The following is a 21612-nucleotide window of genomic DNA, read 5'->3' on the forward strand; positions in this document are numbered from 1 at the left end:
CCAAGTACCTGAGTACCTGTCACAGTTCATCTGAGTACACGAGTACAGGTCACAGTTCATCTGATTACCCGAGAACCTGTCACAGTCCATCTGAGTACCCGGGAACCTGTCACAGTCCATCTGAGTACCCAAGTACCTGAGTACCTGTCACAGTTCATCTGAGTACATGAGTACCTGTCACCAGGCTATCAGAGTACCCGGGTACCTGTCACCAGGCTATCAGAGTACCCGAGTACCTGTCACCAGGCCATCAGAGTACCCGAGTATCTATCTCCAGCCTATCAGAGTACCCAAGTACCTGTCACCAGCCCATCAGAGTACCCGAGTACTTGTCTCCAGCCCAACAGAGTACACAAGTACCTATCTGCAGCCCATGGCTCATAGAATATACGTTGGGGTGTTTTCTTTCCAAAATTGGGTCATTTTGTGGGCAATTCCACTGTCCTGGTGCTCCAGGACCTTCAAAAGTGTAATGGGTAGGAATTAAATAAGATGGGTAATTTATGCTCCTAGAACACCTGAAGGTACTACTTCAATGTTGGGCCTCTGTATGTGGACTGGCTGTGTAAAAGCCTCACACACGTGGTATTACCATACTCAGGACAAGTAGCAGAATGTGTTTTGGGGTGTAATTTTTGCTATATAAATGCTATGTGTTACAAAATATCGTATAAATGGACAACTTTGTGTAAAAAAAAAAAAAGATTTTCATTTTCTTTCCACGTTTTCTGAAGACTTGTGTAAAAAAATGAACCGTTCAGAAGACTCATTATGCCTCATAGAATAGACATTGGGGTGTCTGATTTCCAAAATGGGGTCATTTTGTGGGTAATTCCATTGTCCTGGTGCTCCAGGGCCTTTAAAATTGTAATAGGTCGTTAGGTAATTAGAGGTGTCATTTATGCTCCTAGAACACCTGATGGTGCTCCCTGCATGCTGGGCCTCTGTATGTGGCCAGATTGTGTAAAAGTCTCACACATGTGGTATTGCCATATTTGGGAGGATTAATAGAATGTATTTTGGGGTGTAATTGGAAGTATGCATATGCTGTGTGTGAGAAATAACTTATTATTATGACAATTTTGTGAAAAAATAAAAAATACAATTCTTAATTTTCCCAAGAATTGTGGGAAAAAAATTACAACTTCAAAAAACTCACCATGCCTCTTGCTAAATACCTTTGACTGTCTACTTTTCAAAAAAGGGTCATTTGGGAGGTATTTGTACTTTCCTGACATTTCAGGGCCTCAAGAAAGGAGATAGGCCATCAGTGAATCAGGTGTGATCAATTTTCAATGATTTGCACCATAGCTTGACTCTATCATTTTCACAGAGACTAACTAATATCCACTAATTTGGGTTATTTTTTACCAAAGAGATGTAGCTGTAAACATTTTGGCCCAAATGTATTAAAAAAATGACTTATTTGCAAAATGTTATCATAGAAATGAAAAGAGTTTTTTTTTTTTTTAAATTCGCTCTTTTTTCACTTATGTCGCAAAAAATAAAAAGTCCAGTGGTGATTAAATACCACCAAAAGAAAGCTCTATTTGTATGAAAAAAATGACAAAAAATGTGTTTGGATACAGTGTTGCATGACTGAGTAATTGGCATTCAAAGTGTGAGAGCACTGAAAGCTAAAAATTGGTCTGGGAAGGAAGGGTGTATAAATGTCCCGTATTGAAGTGGTTAAAGAGATCATACCTGATGTTAGACAACAAGGCCTAGTATAGTTGCAAATGTTTCACTATGGCAGATGCACATATAGATGAGGAACTAGGTAGCTATGGGTATATAATGGATCACTATATCTTTAAATCCCCAATTTCCACAAGGAGGAAAGAGAATGTCCTATTTAAGATAGAGTTTAAAAAGCAGCAACTAAACAAGGGATGTTTTACAATCCAGCAAAGGGATTCTTACCTGTTTCACTTAGTATGCCTGTCTCCTTCCAGAATCCCCGCAAAAGAGGGGGATAAAGCCACTGAATGAAGGCTTGCGCATGGGGAGATGTATATATGTGTGTAGGAGTCCGCCATGATTTCCGGGGGAGAAGAGGGGGAGGGATCCCTGAGGCTGGTGGAAGATATCCATTCGGGGAACACCTCTGTGTCTAAAATGTCTACACAAAGTGGGGCTTCTAAATCCCTCAGGCAGTGGACAGACAGGGGCAAGGCAAAGCCCACTGGATCAGATGATGTGTCATAAAATCTATAAGAGAAAAATAAAACACAAAGTCTATATCAAAAATGCAAAAATAAAAAAGGATTTTTAATATAATAGATGTCTAATATTCATTATATTATAGATAGATATATGGCCTTAAATTAACCTGTCCCTGGTTTTTCATATGAGGTAACGCCGGGTATTTATACAGTGTTTACAGATACCTACTAAATATATATACATTGTACATTCCAACAGGTATACAGTAATATACCCCTACAAGTTTCATTAGCAATATTGTTTCAAAATATAAACAACTGCAAGGAAAAGAGGGGGAGAGGGGACAAAGGGAGGGGAGAAAGGAAAGGAAGGGGTATGTGAGGGAAAAACATGAAATGTCATCCACTAACAGTGGAAATCGGATGTTCAAAGAAAAGGGGCGTAGCCATTAGCGTTATTTAAACCTGGTGGTCGAGTAGCCCTTAATTTGAATATCCATTTGGCTTCTACCTATAGAATTTTTGGGTCAAAGTCACCTTCCCTTACTTGGTGGATTCTGGCAAGTACCTGGAATTTTAAAGAGTCTGTTTTATAGTCATGAAATTGTGCAAAATGTCTAGGTGTAGGTTTTTCAATGATTCCTATTTGTATGTCTGTAACATGTTCCTTTATACATTTCCAAAAATTCTGTTTAGTTATGCCTACATAGTGGCTTCCACATCCACATGTAAGTAGGTATACTATACCAATAGTGTTACAATTTGTGAAGTGATACATGATTAAATTCTCACCCGTAGGCAGGTGGACACTTTTCCCAGGTTGAATAAACCTACAAAAGTCACAATTCCTACATTGAAAGGTGCTACGAGGCAGGGACTCACAAGGGTCCTTGTTTTCCTGAGATGAAAAGTGACTGGACACCAGAATGTCTCGCAAGGATTGATTGCATTTAAACATTAAGTGTGGCTCAGGTTCCACCAATTACTTTAAAGTCGGGTCATCTCGTAGGAAGTGCCAGTGAGTACTCAGGATAGATTTTAGAGCTTGATGTTGATTATTGTATTTTGTAATGGGTCGTATACCCTGTGGGTCAGAGGATGTTGAGGTTTCTCCCTGGAATAATAGTAGATCTCAGGGATTGTCTTTTGCATTTTTGTAGGCCCTTTTTAAAGATTTCCTGCTATAACCTCAGTCCAGAAAACGTTTCTGTAGGCAAGAGGCTTGTACTTTAAAGTCCTCCTCGCTACTGCAATTGTGCTTGGCTTGTAGATATTGTCCCTTAGGAATAGATTTAATTAGATGGGAAGGGTGGGCACTACAGAGATGCAAGAGAGAGTTTCCCACTGTGTCCTTGCGGTAAAGATTGGGGGTTATTTCTCCTGACTCATCCTTATTTGTGGTTAAATCCAGAAAGGGGGGGGGGTGTCTATATGCCAGTTAATTGAACTTTAGATTGTAGTTGTTGCAATTTAACTTTTCAATAAATGTTGAAAGAAGCTCAGGCGTGCCTGTCCAAAAGATGATTATATCATCGATGTACCTGTGCCACACTAAAATGTGGCGCAGGTATATCGAATAACAATGTGCTGCAAACACATCGCGCTCCCACCCCCCCAGGTACAGGTTGGCATATGATGGGGGACACTTAGTCCCCATCGCTACTCCCTGCACCTGGAAGTAGCGGGAGCCATCGAATGTGAATGCATTGTGTGTCAAAATGAAGTGCAGCATTTTAGTGACAAAGGTGTTATATGGAATGGTGTTGAGGTCTCTTTCATTAAAGCGGAGTTCCACCCAAAAATGGAACTTCCACTTTAAGGGAAGGTGACCCCCTCACATGCCACATTTGGCATGTAATTTTTTGGGGGAGGGAGTGGAAACCCTCTTTTTAGAGGGTTCCAGCTCCCACTTCCTCCCGGAGCATCGCAGCGCCAGAAGGAGATCACCTCTTCCTCCCTCTCGGCAATCATCTGGGACATGTCACAGGCCCCAGATGATTGCAAAGTTCAAGGGGGCCGAATACTTTTGCAAGGCACTGTATTTAAAATCCAAAAAATCTAATCTAACCTCTTCCCAAAGACTGGCCCTAAATCGGATTAAAGCAAGACAAGATATCACAATTAAACCCTCAGACAAGGGAGGCAAGCTTGTCCTACAAACCACAGAAGATTACATGACTATGTGCCAGAAGATTCTGGAAAATCCCTCTTGGTATCGAAGGATCCCAATTTAATGGATCCACAATTTCCAACAGGAATTTTTCAGAATCATTGATGACGCCTTCTCCAGAAATTTAATTTCTAAAAATACACAAGGTTTCTTGAAAGTTCACCACCCCATCACCCCATAACAATTAAACCCTCAGACAAGGGAGGCGATCTTGTCATACAAACCACAGAAGATTACATGACTATGTTCCAGAAGATTCTGGAAAATCCCTCTTGGTATCAAAGGATCTCAATTTAATGGATCCACGATTTCCAGCAGGAATTTTTCAGCGATAGGGACTAAGTATGCATAATAACGTGGCACAGGTATAATAACAATCTTGATGTCGAATAACAATCTTCTGCAAACACCTCACGCTCTCACCCCCCAGGTACAGGTTGGCATACGACGGGGGACACTTAGTCCCCATCGCTACCCCCTGCACCAGGATGTAGTGGGAGCCATCAAAGGTGAATACATTGTGTGTCAAAAGGCAAGCAGCATTTCAGTGACAAAGCATATAACACCTGAATGATGTTAAGGTCTCTTTCATTAAGGAAGAGTGAAGTCATCGTGACTCCTTTGTCATGAGGAATACTTGAATATAGGGCCTCTACATCAATAGCGGCCAAGATAGTATGAGTAGGGACAAACAGTCCCTCCAAAACGGTAGGTACATGGATTGTATCCTTTAATTAGGTTGGTAGGCTTTCCACACGAGGGTGCAAATAGTCATCAATTAAAAAAGATAGCTTGTTGGGTTAAACTGCCTATCCCCGAGATGATTGGTCTCCCAGTGTCAGGGCTGGCTCAGCCATTCCTTCTCTTTAGCTGGCCGATCAGCTGTCAGCTAATTGCCAGCTCTCATCTCTCTCCAGTTAACCAGCTGTTGTGGATCTGCTCATCAGTCCCTCCTACTTAAATTTCTCCAGCTCACTTCATTCCTGCCTTTGCCTTGGTCTCATCACAAGAGACCATGTCCTGTGTTCCTGTTTAACCACTTGCCGACCGCCGCACGCCGATGTACGTCGGCAGAATGGCACGGGCAGGCATAAGGGCTTACATGTACGTCCTTGCCTGCCCGCCGGTCGGGGGCCCGATCGGGCCCCCGCCCGGTGCCTGCGGCGGTCGGTATTCGTTCGGGAGCGATCCCGGACGAGGGGACGGCCATTCATTCATGGCCACCCCCTCTCGATCGCTCCCGGTGAATGAAAATGTCCGGTGACATCACTTCCTCTCCTGTAATGTAAACACAGGAGAGGAAGTGATGTATTCTCTCCTCCGTGTCGGTAGTTTTCGTTCCGGCACCGAGGAGAGAGGTTCGGTGAGTTGCACCAACACACCCCACATACAGTAGAACATGCCAGGCACACTCACACCCCCCCTTTACCCCCGATCACCCCCCAATTACCCCTGCCCCCCCAGTCACAGTGACACCAATTGCTTTTTTTTTTTTTTTTGCATTGGTGTCATTTGTGACTGTAGTAACTGTTAGGGCAGTTAGGGTTAGCCCCCTTTAGTTCTAATGTAACCCCCCCAATAAAGGTTTAACCCCGTGATCACCCCCCGTCGCCAGTGTCACTAAGGCTGGGTTCACATTGCAGCGGTTTATGAGAACGAATGTGATTCGCACCGCACTGCAGTGCAAATCACATCCGATCTCTGTGCGATTCGAGTTCAGCCATACAGATAGTATGGCTGAATTCGTGTCGCACCCGCCGCAAATTCGCACGGGACCCTTTTTTTGGCCCGCAGCAGAATCGGATCGCATGGGTGTTCACACCATGCGATCCGAGTTTGCAGATCGCACTGCGATATGCGAACTGATCTGGGGGTGTCATTAACATTTCACTGACACTCCCAGCAGTTCGCATAGGGCAGTGTGAACTGCCGCCGGGAGGCATGCGATGCGGGAACCCGCCGCGGATTCATGGCGTTCCCGCATCGCTCCAGTGTGAACCCAGCCTAATAAGCGATTGTTTTTCTGATCGCTGTATTAGTGTCACAGGTGACGCTTGTTAGGCAGGTAGGTATTTAGGTTCGCCGCAGCTTTTTATAGCGCCAGGGACCCCCATATACTACCGCATAAAGCCCCCTGATTGCCCCCTAGTTAACCCTTTCACCAGTGATCACCATATAACTGTTACAGGTGACGCTGGTTGGTTAGTTATTTTTTTATAGTTTCAGGGCACCCGCCATTTATTACCTAATAAAGGTTTAACCCCCTGATCACCCGGCGGGTGTCATTTGTGACTGTAATAACTGTTAGGGCAGTTAGGGTTAGCCCCCTTTAGTTCTAAGGTACCCCCCTAACCCCCCCAATAAAGGTTTAACCCCGTGATCACCCCCCGTCGCCAGTGTCACTAAGGCTGGGTTCACATTGCAGCGGTTTATGAGAACGGATGTGATTCGCACCGCACTGCAGTGCAAATCACATCCGATCTCTGTGCGATTCGAGTTCAGCCATACAGATAGTATGGCTGAATTCGTGTCGCACCCGCCGCACCCGCCGCAAACTCGCACGGGACCCTTTTTTTGGTCCGCAGCAGAATCGGATCGCATGGGTGTTCACACCATGCGATCCGAGTTTGCAGATCGCACTGCGATATGCGAACTGATCTGGGGGTGTCATTAACATTTCACTGACACTCCCAGCAGTTCGCATAGGGCAGTGTGAACTGCCGCCGGGAGGCATGTGATGCGGGAACCCGCCGCGCATTCGTGGCGTTCCCACATCGCTCCAGTGTGAACCCAGCCTAATAAGCGATCGTTTTTCTGATCGCTGTATTAGTGTCACAGGTGACGCTTGTTAGGCAGGTAGGTATTTAGGTTCGCCGCAGCTTTTTATAGCGCCAGGGACCCCCATATACTACCGCATAAAGCCCCCTGATTGCCCCCTAGTTAACCCTTTCACCAGTGATCACCATATAACTGTTACAGGTGACGCTGGTTGGTTAGTTATTTTTTTTATAGTTTCAGGGCACCCGCCATTTATTACCTAGTCTCACTAGTGTACCCCTAAATTTAGGGGTGTCTACTTTCCAAAATGGGGTCATTTGGGGGGGGGTTTGTGCCATCTTGGCATTTTATGGCCTTCAAAACTGTAAGGCCGCGTACACACGCGCGGACTGTTTGCCCAACCTTGTTCGTCAAACAGTTTCGGCAAACAGTCCGCTCAAAATTTGCATGAGCGGACTTGCCCACACACGAGCGGACTGTTTCAACGAACTGTTTGCCAAACAGTCCGCTCAACTTTTGAAATGAACGGACTCGCCCACGTAAGGCGGAGGCAAATCCGCCCATTTCGAGCGCGTGTACAGGTAGGCGGGGCCCGCGAAGGAGACGTCGCGGGCTCCGCCGCCTGGAATGGGCTTAAAGGGGAACCCCAACGCCGAAAAAAATCGGCGTGGGGGTTCCCCCAAAGTCCACACCAGACCCTTGTCCGAGCACGCTACCCGGCCGGCCAGGAAAGGGGGGCGAGCGAGCGCGCCCCCCCTCCTGAGCCGTACCAGGCCGCGTGCCCTCAACATGGGGGGGTGCCTTGGGGAAGGGGGGGCCGCGCGGCCCCCCCACCCCAAAGCACCTTGTCCCCATGTTGATGAGGACAAGGGCCTCTTCCCGACAACCCTGGCCGTTGGTTGTCGGGGTCTGCGGGCGGGGGGCTTATCGGAATCCGGGAGCCCCCTTTAAGAAGGGGGCCCCCGGATACCGGCCCCCCACCCTATGTGAATGAGTATGGGGTACAATGTACCCCTACCCATTCACCTGTGAAATAAAGTACAAAAAAAAACACAACACAGGGGAAAAAATATTTTATTGCACAGCTCCGGGGGTCTTCCGTCTTCGGGGGTCTTCTCGCCGGACTCCTCCGCTATGTGTGTGTAGCTCTTTTACTAGCGGAGGAGTCCGGCTTTCTTCCTCCCCGCCGCCGGCCTCTTCTCCCGACTTCGGGGGTCTTGTCCCCCTCTTCGGTTCTTCTGCCGGGCCACCGCGCCTTCTTGTAGCTCTTTTACAGGCGGTGGCCCGGTCTTCTGTCGCCGCTGCCTTCCGTTCTTCTGTCGCCGCCTTCGGTTCTTCTGCCGGGCCACCGCGCCTTCTTGTAGCTCTTTTACAGGCGGTGGCCCGGTCTTCTGTCGCCGCTGTCGCTGTCGCCGCCTTCCGTTCTTGTTCTTCTTCTTGTTCTTCTTCTTCTTCTCCAGGCGATGTTGACACGTCGCTCCCTCCGGCCGGAATGCCAGGGACACGCTCCGCTGCCACTTATATAGTGACAATGGGGCGGTGTCACATGGTATATGTCACATGGGTTGGTCACATGGTGACCCCGCCCCCTTACGATGTCATAGTCCCCATGTGACATCAACCCATGTGACCAACCCATGTGACATATACCATGTGACCCCGCCCCATTGTCACTATATAAGTGACCGCACAGCGCGGCTCTGGCATTCCGGCCGGAGGGAGCGACGTGTCAACATCGCCTGGAGAAGAAGAAGAAGAACAAGAAGAAGAACAAGAACGGAAGGCGGCGACAGCGACAGCGGCGACAGAAGACCGGGCCACCGCCTGTAAAAGAGCTACAAGAAGGCGCGGTGGCCCGGCAGAAGAACCGAAGGCGGCGACAGAAGAACGGAAGGCAGCGGCGACAGAAGACCGGGCCACCGCCTGTAAAAGAGCTACAAGAAGGCGCGGTGGCCCGGCAGAAGAACCGAAGAGGGGGACAAGACCCCCGAAGTCGGGAGAAGAGGCCGGCGGCGGGGAGGAAGAAAGCCGGACTCCTCCGCTAGTAAAAGAGCTACACACACATAGCGGAGGAGTCCGGCGAGAAGACCCCCGAAGACGGAAGACCCCCGGAGCTGTGCAATAAAATATTTTTTCCCCTGTGTTGTGTTTTTTTTTGTACTTTATTTCACAGGTGAATGGGTAGGGGTACATTGTACCCCATACTCATTCACATAGGGTGGGGGGCCGGTATCCGGGGGCCCCCTTCTTAAAGGGGGCTCCCAGATTCCGATAAGCCCCCCGCCCGCAGACCCCGACAACCAACGGCCAGGGTTGTCGGGAAGAGGCCCTTGTCCTCATCAACATGGGGACAAGGTGCTTTGGGGTGGGGGGGCCGCGCGGCCCCCCCTTCCCCAAGGCACCCCCCATGTTGAGGGCACGCGGCCTGGTACGGCTCAGGAGGGGGGGCGCGCTCGCTCGCCCCCTTTTCCTGGCCGGCCGGGTAGCGTGCTCGGACAAGGGTCTGGTGTGGACTTTGGGGGAACCCCCACGCCGATTTTTTTCGGCGTTGGGGTTCCCCTTTAAGCCCATTCCAGGCGGCGGAGCCCGCGACGTCTCCTTCGCGGGCCCCGCCTACCTGTACACGTGCTCGAAATGGGCGGACTTTCCGAGCGGGAACAGTCCGCTCATTTCGAAAGTACAGCGGACAGGCCCACACACGGGCGGACTGTTCGCTCAAACACAGTTTCAGCGGACAGTTTTTCGGAATTTCCGAAAGACTTTGTCCGTCCAACTGTCCGCTGAAACTGTCCGCTGAAAGCCCACACACGAGCGGACTGTCCGCCCAAACACTGTTCAGCGGACAAGGTTGGGCGAACAGTCCGCCCGTGTGTACGCGGCCTAACGCCCTTAGAAAGCCTGAAGGCGGTGCTTGGTTTTCGGGGCCCCGTACGCGGCTAGGCTCCCAAAAAGTCCCACATATGTGCTTTCCCCGTACTCAGGAGAAGCAGCAGAATTTATTTTGGGGTGTCATTTCACATATGCCCATGGCATGCGTGAGCAATATATCATTTAGTGACAACTTTGTGAAAAAAAAAAAAAAAAAAAAAAGTTTGTAATTTTCCCGCAACTTGTGGCAAAATATAAAATATTCCATGGACTCAACATGCCTCTCAGCAAATAGCTTGGGGTGTCTACTTTCTAAAATGGGGTCATTTGTGGGGGTTTTGTGCCATCTTGGCATTTTATGGCCTTCAAAACTGTAATAGGTAGTGAGAAGTGAAATCAAAAAATTACGCCCTTAGAAAGCCTGAAGGCGGTGCTTGGTTTTCGGGGCGCCGTACGCGGCTAGGCTCCCAAAAAGTCCCACATATGTGGTATTCCCGTACTCAGGAGAAGCAGCAGAATTTATTTTGGGGTGTCATTTCACATATGCCCATAGCATGTGTGAGCAATATATCATTTAGTGACAACTTTGTGTAAAAAAAAAAAAAAAAATTTTTTTTGTCATTATTCAATCGCTTGAGGCAAAAAAATAAAATATTCAATGGGCTCAACATGCCTCTTATCAATTTCCTTAGGGTGTCTACTTTCCAAAATGGGGTCATTTGGGGGGGTTTTGTACTGCCCTGCCATTTTAGCACCTCAAGAAATGAGATAGGCAGTCGTAAACTAAAAGCTGCGTAAATTCCAGAAAACGTACCTTAGTTTGTAGATGTGACAACTTTTGCGCAAACCAATAAATATACAATTATTGACTTTTTTTTTACCAAAGACATGTGGCTGAATACATTTTGGCCTAAATGTATGACTAAAATTGAGTTTATTGGATTTTTCTAATAACAAAAATTAGAAAATATCATTTTTTTTCAAAATTTGCGGTCTTTTTACGTTTATATCGCAAAAAATAAAAATCGCAGAGGCAATCAAATACCATCAAAAGAAAGCTCTATTTGTGGGAAGAAAAGGACGCAAATTTTGTTTGGGTACAACATTGCATGACCGCGCAATTACCAGTTAAAGCAGCGCAGTGCCAAATTGTAAAAAGACCTTTGGTCATTTACCAGCAAAATGGTCCGGTCTGAAGGTGGTTAAAGACTGGCTTTGCTGATATCCCTTCTGGCTCCTCATCCTGCTTGCTGTTCCTCTACTTAGATCCCTAACTTTTGGCCTGGCTGATTACCCAATCTGGTTACTGAACTCTGGCTTGGCTGATTACCCGATCTGGCCACTGAACATGGGCTTGGCTGACTAACCGATCCAGTTACTGGACTCTGGCTATGCTTTGACTACGCTTACTCTATTTACCTTTTATTTTTATTAATAAACAAGTGTGATTTTACTGTACTTCTGTCTCGGTCTGATTCATGGTTTCTGACACCCAGGTGGATTTTGAAGGCATTTATGAGTTTTTGGCAGGGCATAGAAAGTAGGGCTGATGGAGTGGTGAATTTTCAAGAAATCTCGTGTATTTTTAGAAATTAAATTTCTGGAGAAGGCTCCATCAATGATTCTAAAAAATTCCTGTTGGAAATCGTGGATCCATGGATTTTGGATCCTTCGATACCAAGATTGATTTTCAAGAATCTTCTGGCACATAGACATGTGATCTTCTGTGGCTTGTATGACAAGCCTGCCTCCCTTGTCTGAGGGTTTAGTTATATCTTGTCTCGCTTTTATCTGATTTAGAGCCAGTCTTTAGGTAGAGGTTAGATTCGATTTTTTGGATTTTTAATGTAATTTTTTAATATCTTCAGTGGTTCGGTCAACAAAAATTTAAGGTTGGAATTGGAGAAAATTAGAAATGTGTCCCTACTCATACCATCTTGGCCTCTATTGATGTAGAGGCCCTATATTCAAGTATTCCTCATGACAAAGGAGTTATGATGACTTCACTCTTCCTTAATAAAAGAGACCTCGACACCATTCCATATAACACATTTGTCACTGAAATGCTGAACTTCATTTTGACACACAATGCATTCACGTTCGATGGCTCCCACTACCTCCAGGTGAAGGGGGTAGCAATGGGGACTAAGTGTCCCCGTCGTATGCCAACCTGTACCTGGGGGGTGAGAGCGCAAGGTGTTTGCAGCACATTGTTATTCGATATACCTTTGCCACATTTTAGTGTGGCGCAGGTATATCGATGATATAATCATCTTTTGGACACGCCTGAGCTTCTTTTAACATTTATTAAAAAGTTCAATTGCAACATTTACGATCTATTATTCACATTTAACTGGCATATCGACACCCTCCCCTTTCTGGATTTAACCACACATAAGGATGAGTCAGGAGAAATAACCACTAATCTTTACCCCAAGGACACAGCGGGCAAGTCTCTTGCATCTCTGTAGTGCCCACCCTTCCCATCTAATTAAATCTATTCCTAAGGGACAATATCTATGAGCCAAGTGCAATTGCAGCAGCGAGGGGGACTTTAAAGTACAAGCCTCTTGCCTACAGAAACATTTTCTGGACTGAGCAGGAAATCTTTAAAAAGGGCCTACAAAAATGAAAAAGACAATCCCTGATCTACTATTATTCCAGGGAGAAACCTCAACATCCTCCGACCCACAGGGTATGCGACCCATTACAAAATACAATAATCAACAAGCTCTAAAATCTATCCTGAGTACTCACTGGCACTTCCTACGAGATTACCCATCTTTAACCAACTCAATACAGTGCACTTACACCACCTTCCTGTCCAGACCAATTTTCAGCTTTAAAACGCTCTCACAGTTTGAATGACAATTACCATATGAAACTTGCGTCCCTTTTTCCACACAAATAGAGCTTTCTTTTAGTGGTGTTTAATCACTTGTGGGTTTTTTATTTTTTGTGCTATAAATAAAAAAAATGTAAATTTTGAAAAAAAACAAATTTCTCTTAGTTTCTGTGCTAAAATTTTGCAAATGATTCATTTTGCTTTTGGGCAAAATTTATACTGCTACATATCTTTGGTAAAAATAACCCACTTAATTGTATATTATTTGGTCTTTGTGAAAGTTATAGAGTCTCCAACTATGGTGCCAATCACCGAAAATTGAACACATCTGATCAGGCCTTCAGTACATCAGGTGTATCTCATTTCTTGAGACACTAACAAGTCAGGAAAGTACAAATACCCCCCAAATGACCCCTTTTTAGAAAGTAGACATTCCAAGGTATTAAGTAAGTAGCATGGTGAGTTTTTTTAAGTTGTCATTTTTTCCCACAATTCTTTTCAAAATTAAGATTTTATTTATTTATTTATTTACAAAATTGTCATATTATCAGGTTATTTCTCACACACAGCATATGCATACAACAAATTACACCCCAGAATACATTCTGCTACTCCTCCCAAGTATGGCAATACCACATGCGTGAGACTTTTACACAGCCTGGCCACATACAGAGCAACAACATCTCATTTCTCAACCACCTATTACACTTTTGAAGGCCCTGGAGCACCAGGACAATCAAATTGCCCACAAAATGACCCCATTTTGGAAAGCAAACACCCCAACGTATGTTCTATGAGGCATGGGCTGCAAATAGGTACTCGGGTTCTCTGATGGGCTGCAGATAGGTACTTGGGTACTCTAATGGGCTGGTGACAGGTACTCTGATGGCCTGGTTACTGGTATTCGGGTACTCTGAAGGGCTTTGATAGGTATTCAGGTACTCATATGGACTGTGACAGGTACCCAGGTACTCAGATAAACTGTGACAGGTACTCAGATGGACTGGGACAGGTACTCAGATGGACTGGGACAGGTACTCAGATGGACTGGGACAGGTACTCGGGTTCTCAAATGGACTTTGACAGGTACTCGGGTACTCAGATGGACTGTGACAGGTACTCGGGTACTCAGATGGACTGTGACAGGTATTCAGATGGACTGACAGGTACTCCGGTACTCATATGGACTGTGACAGGCACTTGGGTACTCTGATGGACTGGGACAAGTATTCGGGTACTCATATGGACTGCGACGGGTACTCGGGTACTCTGATGGGCTGTGACAGGTACTCAGGTACTCTGATGGACTGTGACCGGTACTCAGATAGACTGACAGGTACTCGGGTACTCAGATGGACTGTGACAGGTACTCAGATAGACTGTGACAGGTACTCAGGTACTCTGATGGACTGTGACAGGTACTCGGGTACTCTGATGGACTGGGACAGGTACTCGGGTACTCTGATGGACTGGGACAGGTGCTTAGATGGACTGACATGTACGCAGGTACTCAGATGGACTGACAGGTAATCGAGTACTCTGATGGACTGTGACAGGTAATTTGATGGACTGTGAGTGACAGGTACTATGATGGGTGGTGACAGGTCCTCTTTATTGGGGGCGCAATCAGTGTGATTGGTGTGTACACTAAGCGGTAACGAGATGTTACTGCAATCTCCTTCTCAGACACGATCGGTGTGTGAGGAGGAGAACCCGTTATCTCGTTACCACGGTTTGTTTACATTTAGTGAACGACTGTGAAAGGATCACAGCCGATCACGTGGGTAAACAGCTGGCCAATGGCTGTTTACCACCATCGGTGACGAGCAGTGTTCCCGGGAACACGCCGCCACTGATGTGCACGCGCAGTGCGCTTGAGATCGCGTGCATACACCGTGCACAGTGGGGGTGGCTCTCTCTGTGATCGCCCGTGACTTCATCACGGCCGATGACATGGTAAACGTGGTGTCTCCGTGACACGCTGCCACCGAAGGAACAGGGATGTGCACGCACGATCACCCACATTCCCTGTTTAAATGGGAGGACGTAATATGACGCCCTCCCGCCACAAGAGCCGCGCCGCCTTGCCGTCATTTGATGGCCGGCGGTCGGCAACCAGTTAAAGTCATTTGTGGAACCTGAGCCAGACTTAATGTTTAAACGCAATCAATCCTTGGGAGACATTATGGTGTCCAGTCACTTTTCATCTCAGGAAAACAAGGACCCTTGTGGGTCCTTGGCTCGTGGCACCTTTCAATGTGGGAATTGTGACTTTTGTAGGTTTATTCAACCTGGGAAAAGTGTCCACCTGCCTACGGGCAAGAATTTATTCATGTATCACTTCGCAAATTGTGACACTATTGGTATGGTATACCTACTTACATGTGGCATGTGGATGTGGAAGCCACTGTGTAGGCAAAGCTAAAGGAATTTTTGGAAATGCATAAAGGAACATGTTACAGACATACAAATAGGAATCAATGAAAAACTTATACCTAGACATTTTTGCACAATTTCATGACTATAAAACAGACTCTTTAAAATTCCAGTTACTTGCCAAAATCCACCCTCCAGTAAGGGGGGGTCTACTTTGACCAAAAAAGGATATAGGTAGAAGCCAAATGAATATTCAAATTAAGGGCCACTCGACCACAAGGGTTAAATGACGCTATTAGCTACGCCCCCTTTCTTTGAACATTAAATTTCCACTGTTAGTGAATGATATTTCATGTTTTTCCCTCACATCCCCCTTCCTTTCCTTCCCCCCCTCTTTTCCTTTTGTTAGTGTTACCCCATGTTTATCTTATAAAATGCACTTGTTTATATTTTGAAACAATATTTTATGACACATCATCTGATCCCGTGGGCTTTGCCTTGCCCGTGTCTGTCCACTGCCTTGCCCGTGTCTGTCCACTGCCTGTGGGATTTAGAAGCCCCGCTTTGTGTAGATTTCCACGAGCAGGACCTCTCATACATTTTAGACACTTGTAATCCCACAGAGGTGTTCCCCGAACGGATATCTTCCACCTGGCACTCCAATCTGGGGAAGATTCTGGGTTGCTCCACTTCCGCCCCATGGGACGCATACCGCGCCTCTGACGTACATCCGGTGGGCATCATTTCCGGTGCTGAGCCAATCATGTTCCTCTCCTCACTTGCAGGTGTGGTTTTGATTCCCTCAAGCTGATTTATATCAGCTGAGGGTTCGCTGCCACACACTCTCCACCTGGGGATCTGCAAGCCAGGGAATGGGTTACGGAGGCTTATGCTTTGACACAACATGTGCCTCATCTGGTTTATCAGTGGACAGATGAGCCCTCCCCCTCCCCTCCGGATCCTACAAAACTCACCTGGATCTGCTATCTGGGTGATGGGGCAGCTTCAAGGATTCCTCCACCTCTTCTACCCCGGAAATCATGGCAGACTCCTCCTACACACATATACATCTCTCCATGCGCAAGCCTTCATTCAGCGCCTTTATCCCCTTCTTTTGTGGGGACGCTGGAAGGAGACAGGCATACTAAGTGAAACAGGTAATAATCCCTTTTCTGGATTGTAAAACATCCTTTGTTTAGTTTCCGGTTTTTAATCTCTTAAATAGGACATTCTCTTTCCCTTCTTCCTTGTTAGATCACACTTCCTTGTTAGATCATTTTATATGTACACCACTGTGGAAATTGAGGATCTAAAGATAGCGTGATCCATTATTTACCCATAGCTACCTACTTTCTCATTCACTATATGTGCATCTGCCATAGTGGAACATTTGCAACTATACTAGGACTTCTTCTCTAACATCAGGTATGATCTCTTTAATTAAAACTCTTAGCCTATATACTCATTCTTACAGACATAATATCAGTATACAAACTCATGATATAATTATACACATTTAGGAGTCTGCCCCACTTCCTTCGGTAAGCACAGGGAGGTTATCCCCATGGGCTCCCCAGGCTCCTTTTTCCCACTGGACCAGTATATCAAGCATTTCAAGCTTTACAATGTAAAGGTAAATAAATTGATAAGACAAACTAATTAAAATAAAGTTTTTATTCTATAGTTTAATAATCTGAAAAGACTCTGAGCCTCCCTGGCTTTCCCCTGGTCTATGAGATACCGCTTGATATCAAATAAGCTGTACGTAATTCCATCTCGATAACAAATTAACTGATAAATCAATTTTGCTATAAGATTATTTGGGCAACTATGAATACTTTATAAACTCTTAATGTTAATTTCTTGGAAATTTTATATGTCTTTTATATTAAAAAAGGCTAATATTTGTTAACATTGATCTATCATTCTGTTAATATTGTATTCTTAGGTCACTGCGATATTTCTATTGTATTCGTGCTATTCTAAGGCCCTGACGAAGCTGGGCTTCCCACCAAACGTGTAGTCCATACTCTTTGATTCATCGTACCAGGATCAGCACATCAAGGACTCAATTAACAGTGACTGTATCTGTATAACTTTAATACATTTTAAACAACAGACGAAAAATAATGTTTAAATTTATCTCTCTTAAATTTATGGCATACATCTTTATTGAAACTCTACAAAAGTACATACACCCTAAAAGTCCCACCCTACTTCACTCTAACTTTTGATTTTATATTCTTCTTTTGGGATGGTACCTATGTAGGGCTATAGTTGTCCACATTCACCCCCACCCCTATGCAATACAAATCAAATAAAACGCAGACTCTAAAATTGCTTAATAAACATCATACCAACTAACCTCAATATGTAAAGTGAATTCTGCAATAAAATAATAGTTTCAATGTCACACGAAGTAAAGTAAATATAATTATGAAAAAAAATGACTCCATTGTTATTTGAACCCAAGGTTCCATTAGTGTCTCTAACTGAATTTACACCCTTCAGAATGACTCACAACTTCCTCTAAGCCAGGATACCCCATATCACAGAAAGATTGGTCTTTTCTCAGATACTATCACAAATCAGAAACTTTATTTTCTTCTCTACACATGTCAACGTTAGTTGTACAAGACAGTTTTACTATTGGATGCAGCTAGCAGATTTTCCAGCCAGTGTTAAACATTCTGCCACATATGCTACCCAATTTAAGTGGTTAAAATCTATTTTTCTCACTCATTCCCGTAATCACAATCTACCAGTTATCTAACACCATGCTCAATTGTGTTGCTTTGCTTAAGAAAATTATACACTTGATTGTAACACACACTACAACTGTGTTGAATAGAGATTAAAAACTCTCCAGGTCCCTGCAGTGTTGTTCATGAAGTGATAGGATTATTTGGTTACTTTCTGGCTGATGTATGAAATGATTGCTTGCTGCAAACATTTCCTGGTGCCCACAGCAATTTGTCAGGATCCTTGTATTGTATTAAATGTATAGACTGCAAAAAAGGACACTTGGAAGCTGAGCATACTTTTTAATCATCAGCCCTGTTACAGTTTGCCTACATGTGTGTAACTGGTTTGCATTTGAGATGCTTTTGAGTTGCTTCTGGGTTGTTTTTGCTTATTAGTTCAAGTTAAAATTTGCACACATACAAATACATGAATCAGAGCAACTTACCCCCCCCCCCCTTTACTTGCCCACCTTTCAAATCCTTCTGTCTGAGGTTTGAATGAGAAACATGTCTGAAAAGAGATAACCACAGCTGTACTCGCTTTAAAGACCCACATCACTTTTTATCATATTAAATATTTGATTGTGAAGAGAAAAGACTGTATATATTTGTATGTACTAATTATTAATTTGTGAAATAAAGACTGTATACAGTATCTCATAAAAATTAGAACACCCCTCACATTTTAGTAAATATTTTATTATATCTTTTCATGTGACAAAACTGAAGAAATTACACTTTGATACAATGTAAAGTAGTGAGCGTACAGCTTGTATAACAGTGTAAATTTGCTGCCCCCTCAAAATAACTCAACACACAGCCATTAGTATCTACACCACTGGCAACAAAAGTGAGTACACCTCTAAGTGAAAATGTCCAAATTGGGTCCAATTAACCATTTTCCTTCCCGGTGTCACGTGACTCATTAATGTTACAAGGTCTCAGGTGTGAATGGGGAGCAGGTGTGTTAAATTTGGTGTTATTGCTCTCACTCTCTCATACTGGTCACTGAAAGTTCAACATGGCACCTAATGGCTAAGAACTCTCTGAGGATCTGAAAAAAATAATTGTCGCTCTACAAAAAGATGGTCTAGGCTATAAGAAGATTGCCAAAACCCTGAAGCCGAGCTGCAGCATGGTTGCCAAGACCATACAGTGGTTTAAGAGGACTGGTTCTATGCAGAACAGGCCTCGCCATGGTCGACCAAAGAAGTTGCGTGCACATGCTCAGCATCATATCCAGAGGTCATCTTTGGGATATAGACGTATGAGTGCTGCCAGCATTGCTGCAGAAGTTGAAGGGGTGGGGGTCAGCCTGTCAGTGCTTAGACCATATGCCGCACACTGCATCAAATTGGTCTGCATGGCTGTCATCCCAGAAGGAAGCCTCTTCTAAAGATGATGCACAAGGAAGCCTGCAAACAGTTTGCTGAAGACAAGCAGACTAAGGACACGGATTACTGGAACCATGCCCTGTGGTCTGATGAGACCAAGATAAACTTATTTGGTTCAGATGGTGTCAAGTATGTGGCTCCAACTAAGTGAGGAGTACAAAGAAAAGTTTGTTTTGCCTACAGTCAAGCATGGTGGTGGGAGTGTTATGGTGTGGGACTGCATGAGTGCTGCCAGCACTGGGGAGCTACAGTTCATTAGGGGAACCATGAATGCCAACATGTAATGTGACATACTGAAGCAGAGCATGATCCCCTCCCTTGGGAAACTGGGCTGCAGGGCAGTATTCCATCATGATAACAACCCCAAGCACACCTCCGAGATGACCACTGCCTTGCTAAAGAAGCTTAGGGTAAAGGTGATGGGCTGGCCAAGCATGTCTCCAGCCCTAAACCCTATTGGGCATCTGTGGGGCATCCTCAAACAGAAGTTGGTCTCTAACATCCACCAGCCCCGTGATGTTTTTATGGAGCAGTAATAGGAGTCCAGTGGCAACCTGTGAAGCTCTGGTGAACTCCAGGCCTGAGAGGGTTAAGGAAGTGCTGGAAAATAATGGTGGTCACACAAAATATTGAGCCCAATTTGGACATTTTCAATTAGGGGTGTGCTCATGTTTGTTGCCAGCGGTTTAGACATTAATGGCTGTGTGTTGAGTTGTTTTGAGGGGACAGTAAATTTACATTGTTATACAAGCTGTACACTCACTACTTTACATTGTAGCAAAGTGTCATTTCTTTAATGTTGTCACATGAAAAGATAGAATAAAATATTTACAAAAATGTGAGATACTGTGTGTGTGTGTATATATAATATATTATATTAATACAAAGTAACGCATTTAAAAATTGACTGCAGAAATACATTTTTACATTCATGTTCCTGGTAACTTGATATCGTTGAAGTGAGGTAGTATCCAAATTTTTTGTATATAAAGTAACATTTGGTAATATACTTATGTATTTTATCATGACAGATTATGTGCTCTGTTTTCTTTAAGGTTTGACAAGAAGACCGAAGATCATTTATAATGTCATCAAGTAAAAAATATTACTGTATAATTTGTTTTTCTTTTTGTCAATGTATAGGCCAAGCTATCCTATGTATATTATTTTTTTAAATGTGTAATTTAATGATAGAACGAAATATAAAAATCTCTTTAATCCAAGATGGCATCAGTTCAAAAGATCAAAATGATGGTATTTAGAGGGAATGGGTTGTATTTTCTATACACAAAATACTTTTCAAATAAGATGGTCTATTCAGAGTTTGCTATGGTGAAAGTCATACTAGTAATTTTGGCAACAGCATGGTAGAGTTTGAAGCAGTTTTTCCCCTTTGTGGTTGTCAGGCCATTAGAGCAGGAATGTTTTATTATGATGAAACAAAAAAAAGTATAATTACAAGGCTGACGCTGTCAGATCTGAGAACAGAGAATCTTATGCAACATGGGAAAGTCTTGAGATCCTAGTCACGTTTCTGCCTGTGTAACAGTTAACTAAAACACCACAGTTCACCATAGTAAAGTTTGAACCGTCCTATATTAACGTGATACCCTTTCCTTTAAGTAAGATGTGAAGAATACAAATACCTATTTATTTTGTTATAAGCTAGTAACAACTTGCCTTTAACACAATTTATTTGTGTAAATGCAAATGCAAAGCATAGCATAGCATGCTCATATTTTGAGAATATCAAATACATGTGCACAATCATTGTATGCATCAATTTGTTTTATGTTCGCTCATCAGTACATATGGTATCCACTATAAATCATTTACACTTGCCAATTGCATATACTACTGCAGATGTGTCTTTTTGTTTGTTTAGAAATAATCCAAATAAACTGTTAATTGTAACATGTTGGTGCAGTGGCAGTTATATCAAAATATGTATTTTGTCCTATTTTTCAATTTGTGGTGTAGGGACCCAAAGCTACATTTATAAAGCTACCGTACTTCTCTAATCCCACGGCAGGATGAGCACACACTCTTCAAACCTCTGTGAAGTACAGTTCAAACACTACCTATAACACAAAACCCGTAGTTCATCAAATTACAGGGATTAAACTGTATTTATGGTCAAAATTAATTTGCACTGTCTATTGTATGTCATTTATTTATAGCCTTCTCCTATAAATCTTAATGATCTTGAAGTCTGTATACTTACTTTGTGAAGATCCTCACACATATAATTTCCTGAATTCTGTGGGTATTC

The 21612-nt window shown here is 44.1% G+C and overlaps 1 protein-coding gene across 6 annotated transcripts in view; it reads left to right on the forward strand.

Annotated features, from left to right (window-relative positions):
• Window positions 1-21254, forward strand: part of PRUNE2 (prune homolog 2 with BCH domain) — a 483266-nt gene extending 462012 nt beyond the window's left edge. For all 6 annotated transcript variants that reach the window (XM_077474900.1, XM_077474897.1, XM_077474898.1 and 3 more), the window contains one exon: window positions 20396-21254. In XM_077474900.1, coding sequence (XP_077331026.1) covers window positions 20396-20426 — 31 coding nt within the window. In that variant the 3' untranslated portion in view covers window positions 20427-21254. The remainder of the gene's footprint in view (window positions 1-20395) is intronic.
• Window positions 21255-21612: the final 358 nt, after the last annotated feature.

Source organism: Lithobates pipiens, unplaced genomic scaffold (assembly GCF_037356315.1).
Source record: "Lithobates pipiens isolate NorthernLeopardFrog02 unplaced genomic scaffold, aLitPip1_a1.2 Scaffold_13, whole genome shotgun sequence".
Classification (NCBI taxonomy): domain Eukaryota; kingdom Metazoa; phylum Chordata; class Amphibia; order Anura; family Ranidae; genus Lithobates; species Lithobates pipiens.